Genomic DNA, 22,604 nt, shown 5'->3' with positions numbered 1-22,604 from the left:
GCTGTGGGCTCTTGCCGAAACGTGGAACAATAACACACTTTTGATTTTGCTGAATAATCATTTAAAACCTGATCAAAACACTACAAAGCGTATGTCGACACATAAAAAAGACATTTCTTGTATCAAATATCACTACTTTTACTGTAAATAATCAAATAACTTGAGAGAAAAATAATAATTTGTGAAGCAGTCGGAGCCGTACCCTATAGCAGCCAGGCAGTCTAATTTCTCCAGTACCTACATTGTTTGTAGCTCACATCAAAATGACTGTAAAATTTGCCAACAAAATGCCTAGAAAAACCCGGTTTTTGAAAAAGTCACAAAAATCTCATGGCTTGCCGAGATAAATTAAAGAATTTTTTATATGCAAAAACGTGCCAAGCACGTATTCAATAGTTGGCAGGGAATCGAAGATCAACCAATGAGTTCGGACTGTACTACTGGATTAGCTGTGCATGATTCCTGTTGTGGGCAGCCGTGCCGACCCCTGGACTTGCCGAGGTAGTTGCGCTGCCACCAGTCAACGTCGAGGGGGACGACAGTGGCTGGTATTCAGCCGTACCGGCGAACTCGTTCGTTCCTAGCAACGTTCGCCGCGACGCTCATTTTCACTCATTTCATAGCCCCCTAGATCAAAAATTAGAAAACCGTTTTGATTTTGTACCGGCCAACCTAGTGGTACATCCCTGTCCACTCATGAGCGACGAATGTTTCTCGTCGAACGAGTTCGCCGGTACGGCTGATTATTCAGCCGTACCGGCGAACTCGTTCGACGAGAAACATTCGTCGCTCATGAGTGGACAGGGTTGTACCACTAGGTTTCCCAGTACAAAATCTATACGGTTTTCTAAATTTTGATCTAGAGGGCTATGAAATGAGTGAAAATGAGCGTCGCGGCGAACGTTCCCAGGAACGAACGAGTTCGCCGGTATGGCTGATTGAATCCGTTCGTAGCGGGAACGTACGGCGCTCACATGAAATTCTAGGGATGGCAACACATTTCTTGAACCCGGTCCTGCAACGCCGCGGTGAATAACTGTAGCAACCATCTAGTACGTTAGGAACAGTGTGTGTCACGCACACTGTCGCACACACTAAGCAGCGCAAGGCTTAGTGTGTGCCGAGCGCACAGTTAGAGAGTGTTTGCGAGCCGAACGAGCAGGAGCTCTCGGCAGGGGCGCTCGGTGCGGCTGGTGCGCGGCCACCGTACTGGTATCATTTTAAAGTGTATTCTGTATCGTGTTTTACTATTTATTTTATATGTTGTTAATACGTGTAATAAAGTAGAAAAACTTACAAACATAAAAATTCCAATATTGGCTGGTATTATTGAATCCGTTCGTTGCGGGAACGTACGGCGCTCACATGAAATTCTAGGGATGGCAACACATTTCTTGAGCCCAGTCCTACAACGCCGCGTTGAATTACTGTAGCAACCATCTAGTACGTTAAGAAAATGAGTGTCGGGACGTACGCCGCCGCTACGAACGGATTCAATAATACCAGCCATTGAAATGAAAAATAGCAATATGTAGATCATACCATCATATCAAAGCAATCCTTCCAGGCTTCACCTTGTGGTGGATTGCGTATGGCAAAATTTTAGTTGCAATCTAGTTGCCATTGGTTAGAGCCACCGGGGTAACACCAAATCTCTATTATAAAATTCTAGTAAAGGCTGATCAGCGTTACTTTCCAGCGGTATCTTGGATGTTTTTTTGCTTAGTTTACATCCATACAATGGCAAGCACATCGACTATAGAAAACGCAACGCCGACTTAGTTATTAGTGATTTGAGAGGTATGGAGAAGAATGATACATGTTACAGGCAGTATTTAATAATTGAACGTTTTTCCGTGGTCTTTCGAGATTTTGCTATATATGGGCTTAATTTTTGGTCTAAGCATAAAGAATGTCTTCAACGACGTGTAAGTTAAGTTTTTCAAAAAGTGGCCCAAAGAACTGTCCAGCAAGCCTCAACGTCAAAATATAGGTGGCATACTTTAGGTGGCCGCCACTGTAAATCCGGATGCATGAAAACGTAGCGAGAACATTCACACAAAAAAGTAACTGAAACAAATAACCTTCTTTAAGGAGTAACGGGTCATGCCGGCTTATACAGGCTTTTGATACTTATTACCATTTAGCCAGATAGCCATTCCTTGCTTAGGGCGATGGTCCATGTTCCATGGATGGGTCCCACGGATGAGCATGTTGTTAAGACGACCGAGTTGACGATAGTACCGCGGAACCCCTCAATCCAACAAGAAATAAAAATAGGAAAACTGGACTGGATGGTTCCATTAGTGAGTCAGATTCAGGTACTATTCAGGTCTCGAAATATAAAAGGAAGCAGCATCAGGGCCCGGAATCAGGATCTGTTCCATGACTGATATGGAATCTTAATCAATTAAAGGATCAGTATGTAGTTCACTTCCAGAACCGGAAGGTATATGTTGCAGGATCTGCATGGGATCAGGATCAATTTCAGGACCGTTATGGGTTCAGTGTAAGTTCTGGTGTGGGTTCACGATCAAATCCAAGGCCGGTACGGTTTTTAGAGCCATTATACCGGTATATATACAATTTCAGTACCGGTTAGGTAAATGTATCGATAGTAGAGCATTGTGTTGGGGTACAGAAGTGCTTTAATAGATTTAAAGTGTCAGGAAGTGAAAAATTTACCATCAAATTTAACAAAAAAAAGCATTTTTTTGTGACGACTTCGTGGTACAATTATAAATGGTGGTATGCTTCCTAAAGTCGTAGTATTGTGTTACTATAGTGTTGGTAAACAAAGATATCTCAAAAACTCTGTATAATATATATAGAACTTAGTTTTGAAGTTGTTTTCATATAAATAGCAAGAATCACATTCATAATATTGATTTTTTTACATAATTTGACCGTAAAAAATATATAAATTTGAGTGATGAAAATATTGACTGTATAGCGATGGTAGACTCAGTTGGATATGCGAATTTTGGCCTTTTTGGTAGATTACTTAAAGGAAACTCATTTCTGTTGCTTATTTTTCTGAAAACAATACGAAATGTTAACCATATCCCGGAAAAAATCTACAGTGTCCTGTTTTTATTCTTTTCAAAACTATGAACACTTTTGGAACATGCCTATTACGTGTCCCTATAATGGTACTATGATGGCACTTAAATTTTTTAACCTTTTTAAAAGGGATTTCACCACCATATTTAAAAGACCAGATTTCATAATGACATAAATATACTTAATTACTCGTAAATTATCGTATGGAGCACATTTTTGAGCCATACCACCACTATTGGTACCACCACCACTACAGGTACGATTACCCTATAGGGTCAAGATATATTTCAGATCCGATATGGGAATGGCATCAACTTCACAACCGGTATGGTATCAGGATCAGTTAGGGAACCAGCAAGGGGTTATGATCAGTTCCAGGATCAGGTTCACGATTAATTCTAAAGGCCGGGCTACATTGACCGTACTCCGTAGTGTAATTTTGATTTTCACTAGCGCATCTGGCGGCGACTGGTGGAAGCTTTTTTTGGTCATCGTGGGAATGGTCATGCCGGATCTCAAAAATAAGTTGTTTTTTCATCGTTTTTTGATGCGAAAACGGCTGAAATACTTGCACAACATAATAATCTATCAATTGCATAGCTTTTCCAGTCCAGTTTAAGTAAAAAACATGGAAAAATAACATATTTTCTGAAGCGGCTACAATTTGTTTGGCAAAATGTTTCAGTCAGCCGCCGCCAGATGCGCTAGTGAAAATCGAAATTACGCTATGGAGTACGATAAATGTAGCCCGGCCTTAACACCTATACGGTAATGGAATCAGTTCCAGCACCAGAATAAGTTCTATAAAATTTTAATGGGTTCGGGATTAGTCCCATATGAAATATAAATAATTTTATCTTTAAAAAACAAAATGGAATTTGCGTTGCCTTTTAAAAAATCTGTTGCACGCATTCTTACTGTACCCCATAACCTTATTATATACCCCAGAAATTATCTTGCATAAAGGCCGGGCTACATTGATCGTACTCTCTGGTGTAATTTTGATTTTCACTAGCGCATCTGGCGGCGGCTGACCGAAGCATTTTGCCAAACAATTTGGGACTGCTCCAGAAAATACGTTATTTTTCATTGTTTTTTACTTCAACTGGTCTGAAAAAGCTATGCAATTGATAGATGAATATGTTGTGCAAGTATTTCAGTCATTTTCGCATCAAAAAACGGTTAAAAAACTACTTAAATTTGAGATCCGGCACGACCCTTCCCCCGACGACCAAAAAAAGCTTCCACCAGCCGCCGCCAGATGCGCTAGTGAAAATCAAAATTACGCGTGCGAGTACGATCAATGTAGCCCGGCCTTAACCCTGCAACCGGGCCAAATTAACTAGTACAGTCTTTCCCCGAGTTACGCGACACTCGAGTTACGCGAATTCGAGTTACGCGAATTTTTTAGTTTTGACAGTTCAGATGTCAAATCAGTACAATTTTCTCCATCAATTGTCAAATGAAAAATAATTAGCAATATTTCAAAATTTTAATTCACTAAAAAGTCAGAAATAACTGAATTCTCCACACCAATTGAATCAAATAAGTGATAAATTACATAAATGAACTAAATTCAATCAAAAATCATGATAAAGAAAGTATATTTTTACTGTAAAACGTGATATTCGACTTACGCGAAAATCCGAGTTACGCGAATGTCTCCGGAACGCATTATTCGCGTAACTCGGGGAAAGACTGTACTGAATAAATGTAGTCAGTCTTAGTTTACTCTTGGAACGATTAACATCAGTTTTACATCGCTCTCACAGCCTCAAAAGCAATAGTCTGCAAGCAGGATAACGCATTAGACGACCGTTTTCTTTCGTGTTTTAAATTCAGTAAATAATCTGCAAAATAATTGTATATTTGAAAAACCGAAACAACACGTTTATCGTAATTAAATCTCTCTCCTTTGGCACAACAACCGTTGTTGGTCAAGGCCTGCGTGCCTGTACCACGCAGTGATGACAAAAGTGATGACAAATCTCAAGTTTGCCGATGTGTTGAGTTGTAACCGAATAAAAGAGGTAACACGTCAGCTAATGCTGACGACAAATTCTTACTTATTTATCACGTGCTGGGACGTGTGGTCTTGGCCTACTGCGAGAGCGACTGGATCTTGCAACTCATTATCCCTGTCTTACGTGGGGTTTCAGGGGGTTTCATAATTTTGGGACTCATTCTTAAGTGAAGTAAATGTTATGTGATGGGAATTGGACTGTACGGCTCCTTTTTCCGGATACGGAACAGTAAAATCGTGAAATTCGCTTGAAATACCTGCCGTTTTATGCATAGAACTTCATATTTTATTCGCCATATGAGGACTTCATATTCGACGATCCATATGAGGGTTGAACCCATGACGGGTATAGTATGATATAGTACGAGTTTACGACTGAACCACAGGACCGATGCTCTCGAGCCATATTTTTCCTTTCACTCTTGTTTTCGATATACAGTGGCGGCCACCTAAAGCCCGCGTTAGAGCTTCAGTAAAATTGAACGTGAAATTTTGGGGTTTGATATTTTTAAATAAATTAGTATTCGAATTTGATTTATCGTACACCAAAAGAAAGAATAATAAATTCTCCAACTATCTAGAGTATAAAAATATTTTATCAATAAATTAAATACGTTTCCTTGTGATTCTCCGCTTTGTTCACGGTAAAAAAATAATGGTCAGCGCAGAATCACAAGAAAATGAATTTAATTTATTAATTCAATATTTTTTGTTAAATTAGATAGTTGGGGAATCGAATATCCTTTCTTTTGGTGTACGATAAGCCATATTCTGGTAAATATTTTATGAAACATTTCAAAATAACCCAAATTTCCCGTTCACTTTCACGCAAGGTCGAAAGCTACCTTAAAGTCGGACACCTTGTATTTTCCCATATATTCCCTACCCTGACTTCGGGGCACACTGGACAGTTCCTTTGGCCACTTTTTGATTTTTTTTAACTCGGCTTTGAGGACACCCTTCAGCTATGCTCAGACAAAAAAATCAGGCCAATATCTTAAAAACGTAAGAAAGGTATGAAAGTCATGCGGTCCACCGAAAGTCGGATAGTCTCGATTTCTTAGTAACATTACCACGTAGCTTGCCAACTGCCACGTAGCTTGTTCTGATTTGACAAATCCATTTTGAAATACCAAATAATTTCCGTATTGATCGAATGTAAAATATCATTTCAAAAGGTTTAAAACTGTTCAATTCAGTAGAAACATATCAAATAATAGATTTGGTGGCTAAAACCTTCTCCTACTTGCAAAATTGCACGAACATTAGTGATATTTTGGCTGGAAATCACGAGATTCGACTTACGCGAAAATTCGAGATACGCGGTATTTTACGGCCGTTTTTGGTCCCCATTAACCGTGTATCTCGCGGACGGCCTGTACATTTCACCTCGTAGCGGACACGCGGTAAGGTGAATATTCTCTGAGCTGCATATGCGATTTAGCAGCCTAAATTATAAAAAAATTAACGACATTCCACAAAAATATTGGTCAAAGCATGCTAGGTTTTCCCCGTAGTTTCTTGAATACTTCATAACTCTTCCTACATCAATCGACTTTTCTTTTGAAGAGTTTAGTTATGTCCCCCTACTTCAAAATTCCAATGTTTCAAGTAAAGAAATCCCCTTCAGAGTTTTATGAACGGCTGGACGACTGATTGTCAAATGATCCGCCTGGAAACAGTATCTACCTCAGTTCTGTCTATTTCGGCAAAACGATGACCTTCTATAACAATGTTTGAAGACCACCCTGGCCAGCGCGAGTTCAAAGTTAGTACATGGCAATCGTATTTATAATCAAACTTAAAACAGTTGCTCTACGTCGATTAGACTAGAGCATAGCTAAAGTTCCATTAGATTAGGGCCATCACACTACCATCATTTTAATTTTTACCATGAGAATCATCATTGTCATCGTTGTCATCATGATTATTGTCACTAAATTTACCAACCGATGAGCCTTCCATAGTTGATATAAGATCATCTTAATCTTCGATAAGTTATAGAAGCTCTTTTTTATCCTTCACAGTTTCTACGCCGATCGGCTAATAATTACATCCACATTGGCTGTTTAAAAGAATCGATTTAGGTGTAATAAGGGATCAAAAACCTATCATTACTCTGAAATCCTAGATTCGCCCGTAACGAAATTGGCAAGCATTATTATTGAACAAGGAACACACCAAATTAAGCACTACAGGTATTTGATTAGTATTATTGTTTATTGTCACGTTTTTTTTTCTTTTTCCTATTAGTGTAGATTCGTTTCGTGTTTTTTTTACTATTCATATTCGTAAGAGTGCCTTTCAGAATGTTTTCAGTACGGCTGCATCGAAAGAAAACGAACAACTAAATAACTAAATGGAAACGTAAAGTACGCCGTGCGAGTGTCGATCCTGCTGTACAAAACAAGGAGCGTACTTGTACGGTTAGTGCTGTGATCAGTTTTGGTGGCAGTCTTCTAAGAGAACCTGAATACATTTATACATTAGCTACTTTAGGCTGAAAGTTACTGTAAAGCATAGGGCAAACAAAGCTTTGCTAGTGAACGTCTGCTCCGAAAATGTGATTGCTGTACGTTTGTTTGTTCCTATTAAATTTGAACACTGGTTTTGGTAGTTTTACCGAGCCTTCCGGAGCAGCCAGTGGTTAGCAAGCAACAGAAATTTCGATACAAATGAACTTGGCAGTAAATTTTGTAGTTGGTGAAAGGAAGTATACTTCATACTTTTTGCCGTATCCGGTGGCCTTGCTACACATATTCCGGAAAATATGCAACCAGTTTGGTCGCTGCTCCTCACATGGTGATGCACATTGACCGGTAGCGTATGGTAGACGGACGGAGCGGTACGGCAGAAGTAAACCTTTTCGCAGCAACGGTCAAAACCGTCCATGGCAGTAAAGGGTAGTGAGTGTCGTTATAGCTTCAAAAAGGTTTCAAAAAGAGTTGGCATCACTTTTCGCAGCAGTACATTGCATTTTGTTCCAAGACGCTCTAACGCTCGTTTCTTTTTGTATTACGCCCGCAGGCCAACAAACTACTATACAACACCAAGTAAGTGTTTCAGATGAACAAAACACTGGAACAAAAAGGAAAACAAATTATTATTACATATGTCACTAACATTCCGTCGTCAAATCCTCCGCCGATCGTCGTTCATTCGTTCAGTATATATGAAAAGCATACTTTAAAATATCAATAAATTACAGTTAAAACGGAACCATTGCTGCCAATACGACACGACACTCGTACGCGGGCACACTTGCCAAACACACACGGTGCGGTGCTGATGGTGTGACCCTGGTGGACAGCCCATCTGCGGAGTGCACAGGATGAGCACTTCCCTAAACGTATCTGGCAGATTATTTCGGGGAAAAGCACGCTCACCCATTGATATTTTAACCATCATATCAACATTAATAAATAAAGGACTAGGAACGATCGACGGAGGAGATGGTATGGATGCGCTGGAATGCGATCGACCATAGCTGCAAGCGTTCGTTTGTGGTGATTTGGCTGTTGAAAACATACCGTAATGCTCTCATACGCGGGACTGCTGCTAACTCTGATCTTGCGCATTCCATACTTTACAGTACGCTAGTAAGAATTTGCAACTATGCTAACTAAATGTATCTACGAAGGACACTGGTTTCGAGTTTCTACTACATTCGCAAAGATGCTTTCCGATAATTGTGTTGGGGTTCGTGTTTTCCCCTTTCTTCAAGAGAGCATCCTTGGCGCTCTTTGAGCAATTACCCTTTCTTTTGCGCTCCCCTTTGGGTTTTAATTTAATACTATTTACATATTTCTTCCTAACTTGTATCTACCCTTAGCTGGTGTGCGAGGAGCCACGAATTTCTTCCACGCTCTTCGTCAGCTATCGAATCGTTTAATTTGAGTTACTACAACTACATCTAATCTCAGATTAGTGGTCGATGTGTGCAGCACTAGTATTTTTGTCTTTAAATTAATTCTTTACATTTTGTTTCGTTTTATTGTCGTTTCGGTTAATCGATTTTCGATTTGTTTGTTTATGTGTTTGTGTGTTTTGTTTCGTGATAGTTTTTTTGTGCGATTTGCTAGATCTATCCCATGAAATCATGATGCGACGGTTCCGACGGCTCATGGTGCGCAAAGAGTGGATTGGGGAATTCGGGCGGGTGGGGCAGCGGTCCAGTGATTGTTGGTCGTCGTCGATACGCCATCAGCCAGCAGGACACGGCCACTGCAACGGCCACCAAGGCCAACAGTGCAGTAATCACCAGCGCCAATATCAACCCAATCATCGATACACAAATGTCCTCCACACGCTGTGCCGCTGGTGTGACTGTTAAGATAAGAAAAGAGGAGAAAAACAAGAGAAATTTAGCGACATTCGAAAAGCCATCATGTATATGTTCACTACTTACTGTTGTTCGAGTCGTACGATCGTTCTTCGCGCTTCTCTAGCGTAAGAATCGCGTTGGACTGGATCGTAATTTCCTCCCGCAGGGTGCCTTCCATGCCGAGCGAGTCGTCCGTGGCAAGTGCCGTATCGTCAGCGGCCCGCTTGGTACGGTTGTACACCACCTCGATCGTACTCATCATATCGATGCCAAGCGCTTCACGGCGTCGACGGCGCTTACCGTACGCATTCGCGCCATGGCAGTTGACCGGTTGGCACTTGCCGAAGCAGACCCGAATGTTACACTGGAAGCGGATGTTATCGCTCGAAGGGAACTTGAATGCGTTGAAGCTCGCCAGCAGGCTGTTCGTTTCCGCGTTGTACTCCCAATCGCCAAAGATCGAGGGGTCTGTCGCACAGCCGTCCTCGTCCGTGACGATGTATTCGTTTTCGACACTTTCCTCCATCGTCTTGGCTACGCAACTGCGTGCAAATCCACCGTAGATAGCTGGAAAAAAACAGGTCGATTAGTTAGTGGTCAAGCCGACAACAACAGGGACGACCCATTGTAATTTGCAAAAGCATGATAGTAAAATAGCATGACACTTACTTGCTGGCTGTACCTCCACCTGCAGTCGCAAGTTGTCGCCGATTTCAGCCGAATTGATTTCCTCGCCATTGAACGCGACTATGCGCATGGCACAGGTAGGCGGCGGCCCGGTGTTTGCGATCGTTCCGGCCGTCGTCAGCATCTGCACGTTGAAGCCTAGCGTAACGTTCTGTTCGCCCGTTTGATAGACACACTTGATGTGGTACGCCTGTGCCTTGTACGTCACCAACTTCGGGTGCTTCTGGATGACCAAGACGAAGCTCGCGATGCCATTGACATGGATCAGCCCACAGCTGCCGAAGTGTACCTTGAAGATCTGTGTGCGCGCCGAAGAGGTGTCGCCAGCCAAGTTCACGACCCGCCGACACTCCTCGTCCTTGCTGTGGCCCTTCACGTACAGCACACCGTTGAAGTTCGATTCGGCCAGATCGATGACGACTTGCACTCCGTCAGCTTGGCAGGTCACTACCATCTCGGGCTGCGGGAAGTCTGTGCGGAAGTTGGTTGTTTGATCTGTAACAGTATTCACATCGGGGATTAGGATCTAGATTCAACAGCATATCGGAGCAAAGGCGCATGTAAAGTCTGCCACTAGGCAACGGAATACTTACTGCAATGTTCCTCTGGATTGCCAGTGTATCCCGTAATGCACTGACACACTGCTTGATGGTTCGTGGCATTGCACAGCGCATTGGTACCGCAGATCTTCCGCTGGCAAGGATCATCGCACGTCTTGGACTCAAGATTACAGTACCGCCAATCGGCGCAGTGTTCGTCCCGTTCACATTCGGGCTTCTCACTGCGAACGCATTCGCCCCGGCTGGTCAACCGGTAGCCGTACTCGATTGGACAGATACAGCGACCACGCTCGTCGATGATGAGCCCTCGCTCCAGCGCACAAACGCACCGGCCCGTCTCGTCCACCTTGAGTCCATCCTCTTCGCGACACGGCTGACAGTCGTCGTACAGCGAGAGTCCGTACCCTGGCGGGCAAACACATTCCCCGTTCGAGTTACGCACGAACCCACGGTCTGTAGGACATAGCGCCACTGTATGGATGGTAAGAGAAACACCAATCATATTAATGCCTGGCCAAAGGCACTGCAAAACGCTTGAGATTACTTACTCTTGTCGCACTGTATCGCCGCATTGCCCTGGTATCCTGGCAGACATTCGCATATCATCGTGCGCACCGGCAGCGTGTCCAGCACCTTGCAGTTCGAGTTCACGCCGCACGGTTCCGTCACATTGCACGGGTTAACGCATTCGCCCTGTATGCACGCCGTCTGCGATGGACACTCACCGTCCGTCATGCAGCGATCGTCGCGCAGCACGCAACCCTGCAGCGGGTCGTTTTCGAACGGTGGCGGGCAAGCACACTCCGGCCGATGCTGGTACACCTGGCACTGCTCGTTCTGGGCGCACACTGCCTGCAGCTCGCACGGATTACCGCACTGGCCGTTGATGCACGCCTTGTCCAGCGGGCAGTCCGAATCCCGGCGGCAGCCGATCAGTTTGCATGCCACCTTCGGATTGCCCTCGTAGCCCGGCACACACTCACACACGGCACGATGGTTCACGCCGATACACTCCGCCTGCGTGCCGCAGCTTTCCATCGAGCAGGCCGGTACGCACTGTCGGTTGTAGCACGTGTGCTGCCCCGAGCAGTCGCTATCGGATCGGCACTCGATCTTGATGCACTGCGTCTCCGGATCACCGTCGTAGCCCTGGGCGCACGAGCAGACCGGTTTGTGGTCCTTCACGCGACACTCCGCGTTCGGGCCACAGTTGCACGGGTCGCGGCAGATGCTGTTGATGCAGGCCGTGTCGCTCGAGCAGTCCGAGTCGGAGATGCAGCCCGCCTTCACAACCGGCTTGCAAGTACCGCTACCGCTGCTTACGTAGCCGTCCGGACAGGTGCACAGCATTGTGCGCACCGGTGAAGATGGTACCACCTCGCAGCGGGCCGGCTGATTGCAGGGCGTTAGCGCACTGCACGGTTCCGTGCATTTGTTGTCGATGCAGGCCAGATGGCCCGGGCAGTCGGTGTCATACTGGCACTCAGGCACCACTTCCGGCCGGCAGTCGACGTACGGATTGCCTACCAGCCCAACCGGACAGCGGCAGACGACCAGATGGTTCTGTGCGCGGCATTCGGCCCGCGGCGAGCACGAGTTCTCGTAGATGCACGGATTGACGCACTGCGCGTTGCGGCACTGCTTGTCGTCCGGGCAGTCGTTGTTGCTGCGGCACTCGACCACATTGCACTGCACCAGTGGGTTGCCCCGGTAGCCGCTCAAACAGCGACATTCGGCCCGATTCGCCCGCCCGAAGCATTCCGCCCCGATACCGCACGGGTTGTGGTCGAGACACGGGTTGACGCAGTTGCCGTTCACGCACGCCTTGCTGGTTTCGCACTCCGAATCAACACGGCATCCAATCGCACGGCAGGCCACGTTGGGATTGCCCTCGTAGCCGTCCTCGCACGAGCACACCGCCCGATGGTTCTTAATCGTGCAGATCGCATTCGATCCGCAGCTGCACGGATCGCGACACTGTCGGTTGATGCAAGCCTCCTGCTCGGAGCACTCCGAATCCGTCGTACACACACCTACCGGTGTCTGCAGCACAATGCGCCTACATTCTCCAGCACTGTCTGGCACGTGCAGTGGTGGACATTCGCACACCATCGTGCGCACTGGCACCGAGTCCTGCACCGTACACAGCGCGGACGCGGCACATGGGCGCAGCTCGTCGCACGGGTTGAGGCAACGGTTTCCGATGCACGCCATGCGGCTTGGACAGTCGCCATCCACACGGCACTCCTCGCGTTCCACGGCACGCGGTCTGCAGAACGAGTACGGATTGCCCTCCGGCATCTGCTCAGGGCACTTGCACTGCGCCTGGTGGTTGCTCACGAAGCATTGCGCATTCTGGGCGCACGGTGAATTGGCACACGGATCCACGCACTGCTCCTGCTGGCAGGCGAGCGTTTTCGCGCACTCACCATCGTAGTGACATTCCACTCGGCGACACCGCTCGAAGGGATTACCCTCCAGTCCGGGCAGGCAGCGGCAGGCCGCTCGATGACGATCGCCGTAGCATTCCGCGTTCAGTGCGCAAGGATTCTGATACAGGCAGGGATCGACGCACGCACCGTTCGTGCACTGCTTGTCGTTGGTGCAGTCGCTGTCCGCCTGGCACTCCAGCTTGAAGCAACCGGTTTGCGCGTTGCCCGAATATCCCGGACGGCAGCTGCATACCGGGTAGTGGTCCTTCACGAAGCAGTCCGCATTCTGGCCGCAGTTGCACGGATTGGCGCATATCTCGTTAACGCACGTTTCGCTTCGCGTACAGTCCGAGTTCGAACGACAGCGTGGTAGATCGCCGGCCGCTACATTGACATGGGGAGGGAGCAAACAAGGAAAGGAAACGGTTTTCGTTATTAAACAATTTCGCAAACAAGAATCCCCCATCGGAACAACCGGATGATACTTACGTGGTATACAGTTACCATTGCCGTCCATCGTATATCCACTTGGACAGTTGCACACCGCCTTGTGGTTGCTGGTGCGGCACAGCGCGCCCCGTCCGCAAGCATCACTTACGCACGGGTTCACGCAGCGATCGTTGAAACACGCCCGATCGTCCGAACAATCGTCATCCGCGGCACACTCTTTCGGCGATGTAACGCGCGGTTCCGGTAGACACTCGATGTGCGCATTTCCTACATAACCCGGCGAGCAGGTACACTGCGCCCGATGGTTCGCGGAAGCACACTGCGCATTGATGCCGCACGGATCGGCCTTGCACGCCTCGACGCACTGTCCGCGCAGGCAGCGGTCCGTATCGGCACAATCGCTATCCAAGCGACACTCCTCGATGACGATCGGCTTGCAGCTTCCGGACCGATCCATCAGCATGTCCGTCTGACAGGCGCAGATGATGGTGCGCAGCGGCAGCGTGTCTATTACGCTGCACTTCTGCTGGCTCGCGCACGGCGTTAGCTCCGTGCAGGGGTTTACGCATCTGTTGCGTATGCAGGCCTGCTGCGAACCGCACTCACTGTCCATGCGGCACTCCGGCTCGGGCACATCGCGCATGCACTCGACGTACGGATTGCCCCGCATTCCCGGGGCACACTCGCAGCTCGCTTGATGATTCCTGGCCACACAAGTGGCGGTACGAGCGCACGTTTCGTCGTCGCACACCGGGCGGCAGACGCGGTTCAAACGGTCGCACGCTTCGTGCTCGGCACAATCCTCGTTGTACTGACACATTCCCGTGACGCACGATACGAACGGATTGCCCTGCGTGCCCAGCGGACAAATGCACACTGCCCGGTGGCTTTGGGCTACACAGTCAGCCCCACGGCCGCACTGAGTAGCACCGTACGTGCACGGACTGATGCACTTCTCGTTGAAACATGCCTTATCGAACGGACACTCCGCGTCGATCTTACATTCCGCTGCAAATGCAAATGTCAAAGTTTTGCGAATGAGAAAGTTGTCCCTTTCATACACCTCTTTTGGCGAGAGGTTGCATACGCTCGATACTTACGCTTGTAACATTGCGTCTTTGGATCTCCACCCCATCCGATGGGACAGGTGCAGTGCGGTCGGTGATAGACGGCACGACACTCTGCGTTGCCTCCGCACGGATTGCTGCCGGCGCACGGATCCTGGCACCGTTCGTTGACGCATGCCATGCTCGATGAGCAATCGGCATCGACGACACATTCGGGCGACACAACCGGCGGCTTGTAGCAGTTCTGGAACGGATCTCCCACCGTACCGACAGGGCAGGAGCAGATGGCCTTATGGCTTTGCGCCAAGCATTCCGCGCTCGATGCGCAAGGATTGTAGTCGCTGCATACGTCCACACAAACTCGTGCTCTGCAAGATTCGGTCGGCGCACACTCGACGTCACTGTAGCATCCCGGTTCATCTTTCGATACTAAAATATGAGACGAAAATCCATTAGTAAAGGCACCACAAGGGTTTCCGGGTTTGAAGCACACTACGAAGCGTAAAAGTAGGGAGAGAGGAATTGAAGGGGGAACTGAACAGGCTGTCTAAATGAAAAAAGAATCTATTACAGCTATAAATAAGAAAAGGGATTAAAAATCGTTTGCAAGCTGAAAAGAAGGGTTTAAAGTTTGGGAAATGGTTACGTTTCTACAGGATCAGCTACGATGAAGCAGGAAAGCCGGTATAAGGGCAACTCTCTAGAGTGCTGAAATTACCTGGCAAGCACTGTCTTTCCGCATCGCCCGCGTAACCTTCCTCGCAGACGCAGTACATGGTTCGGAGCGGCAGCGTGTCCTGCACCGTGCAAACCGCATGCTCTGCGCAGGGTTTCGTTTCCGTGCACGGGTTCTTGCACACGCCCTCGAAGCATGCCAGCTTACTCGGACAGTCTGCGTCCATCGTACATTGGGCAGGGTCACGAACCGCAACTGTTACAATGAAAGACGTATAATTAACATTGGCTACTTTACAACCACTGTAGCAACACAGCTAGACAGTTGTGGTAATGCGGAGAGATACATACTCTTTTCACACGAAAACAGCGGATCACCCGTGTATCCTGGTGGGCAGCGGCAGTTGGCCTGATGGTTGTCCACCCTGCACTGTGCGTTCGGGGCACAGTTGCACGGGTCACGGCACTGCTCATTCTGGCATGACTGGTGGTACGGGCACTCGTCGTTGCTGGTGCACTCTGGCCTGGTGCAACCGACCAAAGGATTGCCCCGATATCCATCCATGCAGTGGCAGCGGGCATTGTGATTGTAGTCCGACTTGCAGTACGCATTGCGGCCGCACTGTGTGTGACGGCACGGATCGATACAGTTCTTGTTCACGCACGCCTCCGTTGCTGGACAGTCGCTATCGCTGCGGCATCCGATCTCGTAGCAGGCTAGCTGCGCATTGCCCGTGTACCCTTCGCGGCAAGCGCAAATCGCACGATGGAACTGCACGCGACACTCGGCGTTCTGGGTGCAAAGTCCTGTGCTGACCGTGCAAGGATTCTGGCACTGTCCACCGATGCACGCCTTGTCATTGGTACACTGGCCGTCGCTAGTGCATTCCGGCTGTGGCTGCTGCGGCTCGTCGCGTTGCGGTACGCACTGCACGAACGGCGAACCAGCATGGCGAGCCGGACACGAACATACCGGCGAGTGATTGATTACACTACACAGCGCATTGATACCACATGCACCGACGCAAGGATCCTGGCACCGTTGATTGTAGCATGCTCGATTGGTGGAACAGTCGGAGTTGATGATACATTCCGGATACTGGCATTCTGCACGATCAGCAACCACGCGGCAAATACCGTTGGTACGGCAGGGCGACGGGTTACACGGATCCTTTGGCGGTGCAAGCTTGCACTCGACGAACGGATCACCGATCATGTCCCTTGGGCACGAGCAGACCGGACTGTTGTTGATCGCGTGACATTCGGCTCTGTAACCACACACGCCTGGACAGGGATCGACGCATTTTTTGTTGACGCACGTTCTATCCCTCGGACAGTCGCTGTTAATCACGCACTCGGGGTAACAGCCCCGGCCGAACGGACTTCCCTTGAACTCGGGCAAGCATTCGCAAACAGCATTACCGTTGAATACACGGCACACCGTGTTCTGGCCACAGGGCGATGGATAGCATGGGTCTGATGGCGGTGGAGTGACTGTGTGAGTGGTAAATGGGAAATGATTTTAGCATATTAGAAACTGTTATCTCTAACCTGATTGTGAAATCCTCCATATTCTTTCCCCTTACCTTCCTCGCGCAAACATTGCTCAAACGCGTTGCCCTTCATTCCATCGGGACACGAGCAGACGGGAGTGTGGTTAACTACGGCACATTCTGCATTCCTGCCACATACGCCAGGGCATGGATCCTTGCAGCGATTGTTAATGCAAGCCAAGGACTTTTGACAGTCTCCATTGGCAACGCACTCCGGTCGACAAGATTCGTACGGGTTTCCGAAGTAGTTTTCAATGCATTCACAAATCGCTGTTTCGCCATTTGCCGGTCGGCAACGTGCATTAACACCGCACGGAGATGGATAGCATGGATCTCTCGGTTCAGCCTGTGGCGGCGGCGTGGTAACTGTGAAACATTAAAGGAATTATGAAGATATATTACTTTTGTTTTTGTTTTTTTTTTTATTCAGAAGGAACGGCTTCGGCCGTATTGCTTAATGTAAGATAAATAATTGTGTAATGTATGCATATATTAGATTTTTTTCTTGTACATCTGTGAATTTAATATAATTAAAACTTATAATATAATAATTATAATAAACTTGGAAACACACACACGCTACGGCAAAGGTTTATCACTCACTTTTTAATGTACATGCGCGGAACGGGTCCCCTTCGTATCCGTCCGGACAGAAACAGTTTGCTACATGTAATGAAACGTGACATCTGGCATCGGAACCACACGCGTTCAGACACGGATCAACACATTTTTGTTTGGAACATGCCTGGACACGTGAACAGTCCGAGTGGCTAGTGCACTCTGGTCGACAATTTGGCGGAGAGCCAACCATTTCTGGCTGGCAGCTACACGATGGTACACCGTTGTTATTCGCACAAAGAGCGTTGGGACCGCAGGGAGACGGTTGGCATGGATCGGCGGGTATGTTCAGAGGCGGAGATTTTTCAGCTATAAAGTGGAATCATTCGTTTTCATAAGTAAACGGGAGTGAGGCTATTTGAGAAAAAACTGTATATTACCGATTTCATAACATCTTGTGAACGGATCGCCGGTCATTTTTGGAGGACAAGTACATATGGGGTTGTGGTTGACCGTTGTACAGCGCGCAGCAAATCCACAGCTACCAGGACATGGATCCGCACACTTGAAATTGATACACGCAAGCGAAAGCAAACATTCGGAGTTACCAGTGCATTCCGGACGGCACATGGGTGGGCTTCCGAAATAGCCGGATAAACAAGAGCAGACGGCTTGTCCATTGATTTCGCGACACTGGCTATTAGGACCGCAAGGCGATGGACTGCATGGGTTCGTCACAACCGGTGCTTGCTGTGGTCGACACTGCACGAATGCATTTCCGGCCATTCCATCCGGACAACGGCACATTGGAATGTGATTGATCACCTCGCACAGTGCATCTTGACCGCACGTGCCCGGACAAGGATCTACACATTTGCTACGAATACAGGCCCTATCCCGAGCGCAGTCCGAGTTCAAGACGCACTCTGGCCTGCAGCCTCGGTACGGATCGCCCTGGTACTCTGGCAAACATGTGCAAATACCGTTCTGGCATTGCGCATTAGCCCCGCAGGGCGAAGGATTGCACGGATCATCATTGACGGGCTCAGGCGCTGTTGAATGAAGGGGATTCGTTATGAAGAGATCTGGAAGCCAAAGATTGGGGGAGAGTTTCTTACGTGGCGGTGGCATGGGTCGACAGCTTGTGAAAGGATCTCCAGTGTATCCCTCCTCGCATGTACAAATGGGAGTATGGTTGATCACATTGCATCTTGCATTGATGCCACACGATCCCGGACAAGGGTCCCGACACTTCTCGTTCATGCACGCCTGATTGCTTGGACATTCCGCGTTAATTGTACACTCTGGGCGACAATTAGGCGGAGATCCAATGTAGTTGATCAGACATGAACACGAAGGAGAGCCGTTTACATCACGGCACTGTGAGTTTGGACCGCACGGAGAAGGAACGCACGGGTTCCTTACAACGATCGGAGTATCTTGTACCGGAGCTGTTGTAGAAAAGAACAACGATACCATAGGGTTGGAGATGGCAAGGAATACGTCGTGGGTGTAACGAAAAGAGAGGATCTTACGTGGTATGGGGTAGCATCTCGTGAACGGGTCACCAGTGAATCCTGATTGACATGAGCAAATGGGGCTGTGGTTATTGACGTTGCACCTAGCATTGGTTCCGCACGTTCCAGGGCACGGATCAACGCACTTCTGGTTGACACAAGCCTTATCCAGGGCGCATTCCGAGCTCACCACACACTCTGGTCGACATCCCGGAGGAGAACCAACATAAGTGGGCAGACACGAGCAAACGGCCTGTCCGTTAACCTCTCGGCATTGACTGTTGGGACCACAGGGACTCGGTTGGCAAGGATTGACATACTCTTGTACCGCTGTAGTGAGGGAGGGAAGACAATGTATGATTGAACGAAGCTTCGCAAACAACAGATACAGCGAAAAGCAATGCATGGGGTAAGGGAGCGGCAAGGTCGATCGTTCGTATTTCGTGTGTTTTGTCGAGGTTGTCCAAGAACAGGGCGGGTCAGCGGAGATCTATGATTGTCGAACTAAGCTTGGTCGAGTGAAGCAAGGTCATAAGCACGCAACAGGCGAAGAAGTGGGCAAAGGGTTCCTTACGTTCTCTTTGTTGAATGTTACAATATCGGAACGGATCTCCTTCGTATCCGGCGAAACAGGTACAAGAGGGCAGGTGATTGACGACCTGGCAGTCAGCATTCTGACCACAGGTTCCTGGGCAAGGGTCTTGACATTTGTTCCTAACGCAAGCCCTGTTCGACGGGCAGTCCGAATTGAGCACACACTCTGGACGGCATCCTTCGTAAGGGTTTCCAAAATGATCCTCAATACATGTGCATGCTCCAGCACCGTTTTGTTCCCTACATTGAGCGTTGGCTCCGCATGGGTTGGGGAGGCAAGGCGTCGTCTGGTCCTTGGGCGTATCTTGTTGGAAAGGAACGCACTGAGTGAAAGGATCGCCAGTATATCCAACGGCACAAATGCACATCGGAGTATGGCTGACAACCCTACATTCCGCGTTGGCACCACACGCGCCAGGACAAGGATCTTGACACTTTTGTCGTATGCATGCTAAATTGTTTGAGCAATCGGAGTTGCTGATGCATTCCGGGCGGCAATTGGGTGGTGCGCCTATCATACCCTCTATGCAAGTGCAAGATGGCGAATCACCCACTGCGCGGCACTGTGCATTTGGTCCGCAAGGAGACGGTTGGCAAGGGTTGCTGGGGGTCATTTGTACTGGAGGCTCGACTGAAAGGGATCAAAGATGACAGGAGATGGTGATCGTAAGCTATCTGGATTCTAAACGACTGAGGAACTAAATGGGAATGAAACATACTCATGGGCTGACAGCGTACGAACGGATCGCCTGTGTATCTTTCTGGACAGCTGCAAATTGGATTGTGATTCACAACCGAGCACCTGGCTCCTACTCCACATGTTCCAGGGCATGGATCCCTACATTTCTGGTTGGTACACGCTTGATTCTGAGGACATTCAGCGCTCACAACACACTCCGGACGACACGTCGGAGGGCTTCCAATGTATCCCGGAACACAAGAGCAGACGGCTTGTCCATTGATTTCGCGACACTGGCTATTAGGACCGCAAGGCGATGGACTGCATGGGTTCGTCACAACCGGTGCTTGCTGCGGTCGACACTGCACGAATGCATTTCCGGCCATTCCATCCGGACAACGGCACATCGGAATGTGATTGATCACCTCGCACAGTGCATCTTGACCGCACGTGCCCGGACAAGGATCTACACATTTGCTACGAATACAGGCCCTATCCCGACCGCAGTCCGAGTTCAAGACGCACTCTGGCCTGCAGCCTCGGTACGGATCGCCCTGGTACTCTGGCAAACATGTGCAAATACCGTTCTGGCATTGCGCATTAGCCCCGCAGGGCGAAGGATTGCACGGATCATCATTGACGGGCTCAGGCGCTGTTGAATGAAGGGGATTCGTTATGAAGAGATCTGGAAGCCAAAGATTGGGGGAGAGTTTCTTACGTGGTGGTGGCATGGGTCGACAGCTTGTGAAAGGATCTCCAGTGTATCCCTCCTCGCATGTACAAATGGGAGTATGGTTGATCACATTGCATCTTGCATTGATGCCACACGATCCCGGACAAGGGTCCCGACACTTCTCGTTCATGCACGCCTGATTGCTTGGACATTCCGCGTTAATTGTACACTCTGGGCGACAATTAGGCGGAGATCCAATGTAGTTGATCAGACATGAACACGAAGGAGAGCCGTTTACATCACGGCACTGTGAGTTTGGACCGCACGGAGAAGGAACGCACGGGTTCCTTACAACGATCGGAGTATCTTGTACCGGAGCTGTTGTAGAAAAGAACAACGATACCATAGGGTTGGAGATGGCAAGGAATACGTCGTGGGTGTAACGAAAGGAGAGGATCTTACGTGGTATGGGGTAGCATCTCGTGAACGGGTCACCAGTGAATCCTGATTGACATGAGCAAATGGGGCTGTGGTTATTGACGTTGCACCTAGCATTGGTTCCGCACGTTCCAGGGCACGGATCAACGCACTTCTGGTTGACACAAGCCTTATCCAGGGCGCATTCCGAGCTCACCACACACTCTGGGCGACATCCCGGAGGAGAACCAACATAAGTGGGCAGACACGAGCAAACGGCCTGTCCGTTAACCTCTCGGCATTGACTGTTGGGACCACAGGGACTCGGTTGGCAAGGATTGACATACTCTTGTACCGCTGTAGTGAGGGAGGGAAGACACAATGTATGATTGAACGAAGCTTCGCAAGCAACAGATACAGCGAAAAGCAATGCATGGGGAAAGGGAGCGGCAAGGTCGATCGTTCGTATTTCGTGTGTTTTGTCGAGGTTGTCCAAGAACAGGGCGGGTCAGCGGAGATCTATGATTGTCGAACTAAGCTTGGTCGAGTGAAGCAAGGTCATAAGCACGCAACAGGCGAAGAAGTGGGCAAAGGGTTCCTTACGTTCTCTTTGTTGAATGTTACAATATCGGAACGGATCTCCTTCGTATCCGGGGAAACAGGTACAAGAGGGCAGGTGATTGACGACCTGGCAGTCAGCATTCTGACCACAGGTTCCTGGGCAAGGGTCTTGACATTTGTTCCTAACGCAAGCCCTGTTCGACGGGCAGTCCGAATTGAGCACACACTCTGGACGGCATCCTTCGTAAGGGTTTCCAAAATGATCCTCAATACATGTGCATGCTCCAGCACCGTTTTGTTCCCTACATTGAGCGTTGGCTCCGCATGGGTTGGGGAGGCAAGGCGTCGTCTGGTCCTTGGGCGTATCTTGTTGGAAAGGTACGCACTGAGTGAAAGGATCGCCAGTATATCCAACGGCACAAATGCACATCGGAGTATGGCTGACAACCCTACATTCCGCGTTGGCTCCACACGCGCCAGGACAAGGATCTTGACACTTTTGTCGTATGCATGCTAAATTGTTTGAGCAATCGGAGTTGCTGATGCATTCCGGGCGGCAATTGGGTGGTGCGCCTATCATACCCTCTATGCAAGTGCAAGATGGCGAATCACCCACTGCGCGGCACTGTGCATTTGGTCCGCAAGGAGACGGTTGGCAAGGGTTGCTGGGGGTCATTTGTACTGGAGGCTCGACTGAAAGGGATCAAAGATGACAGGAGATGGTGATCGTAAGCGATCTGGATTCTAAATGACTGAGGAACTAAATGGGAA

The 22,604-nt window shown here is 48.5% G+C and overlaps 1 protein-coding gene across 1 annotated transcript in view; it reads right to left on the bottom strand.

Annotated features, from left to right (window-relative positions):
• Positions 1 to 7,285: 7,285 nt before the first annotated feature.
• The window catches only part of LOC120959885 (uncharacterized), a 144,584-nt gene continuing 129,265 nt past the window's right edge, over positions 7,286 to 22,604 (bottom strand). Inside the window, exons 59-76 of the mRNA XM_049609528.1 lie at positions 21,876 to 22,526; positions 21,318 to 21,629; positions 20,223 to 21,233; positions 19,484 to 20,134; positions 18,928 to 19,239; positions 18,511 to 18,843; positions 17,833 to 18,444; positions 17,438 to 17,761; positions 16,868 to 17,200; positions 15,633 to 16,775; positions 15,325 to 15,537; positions 14,640 to 15,035; positions 13,579 to 14,547; positions 11,206 to 13,473; positions 10,691 to 11,128; positions 10,080 to 10,592; positions 9,495 to 9,977; positions 7,286 to 9,412 (exon numbers count right to left, since the gene is read on the bottom strand). Coding sequence (XP_049465485.1) covers positions 9,171 to 9,412; positions 9,495 to 9,977; positions 10,080 to 10,592; positions 10,691 to 11,128; positions 11,206 to 13,473; positions 13,579 to 14,547; positions 14,640 to 15,035; positions 15,325 to 15,537; positions 15,633 to 16,775; positions 16,868 to 17,200; positions 17,438 to 17,761; positions 17,833 to 18,444; positions 18,511 to 18,843; positions 18,928 to 19,239; positions 19,484 to 20,134; positions 20,223 to 21,233; positions 21,318 to 21,629; positions 21,876 to 22,526 — 11,204 coding nt within the window. The 3' untranslated portion in view covers positions 7,286 to 9,170. The remainder of the gene's footprint in view (positions 9,413 to 9,494; positions 9,978 to 10,079; positions 10,593 to 10,690; positions 11,129 to 11,205; positions 13,474 to 13,578; positions 14,548 to 14,639; positions 15,036 to 15,324; positions 15,538 to 15,632; positions 16,776 to 16,867; positions 17,201 to 17,437; positions 17,762 to 17,832; positions 18,445 to 18,510; positions 18,844 to 18,927; positions 19,240 to 19,483; positions 20,135 to 20,222; positions 21,234 to 21,317; positions 21,630 to 21,875; positions 22,527 to 22,604) is intronic.

This window comes from Anopheles coluzzii, chromosome 3 (genome assembly GCF_943734685.1).
Source record: "Anopheles coluzzii chromosome 3, AcolN3, whole genome shotgun sequence".
In the NCBI taxonomy this organism is placed as follows: Eukaryota; Metazoa; Arthropoda; class Insecta; order Diptera; family Culicidae; genus Anopheles; species Anopheles coluzzii.
Note: the sequence above shows the minus strand (reverse complement) of the source record. Positions and strands in the feature narration are given on the sequence as shown.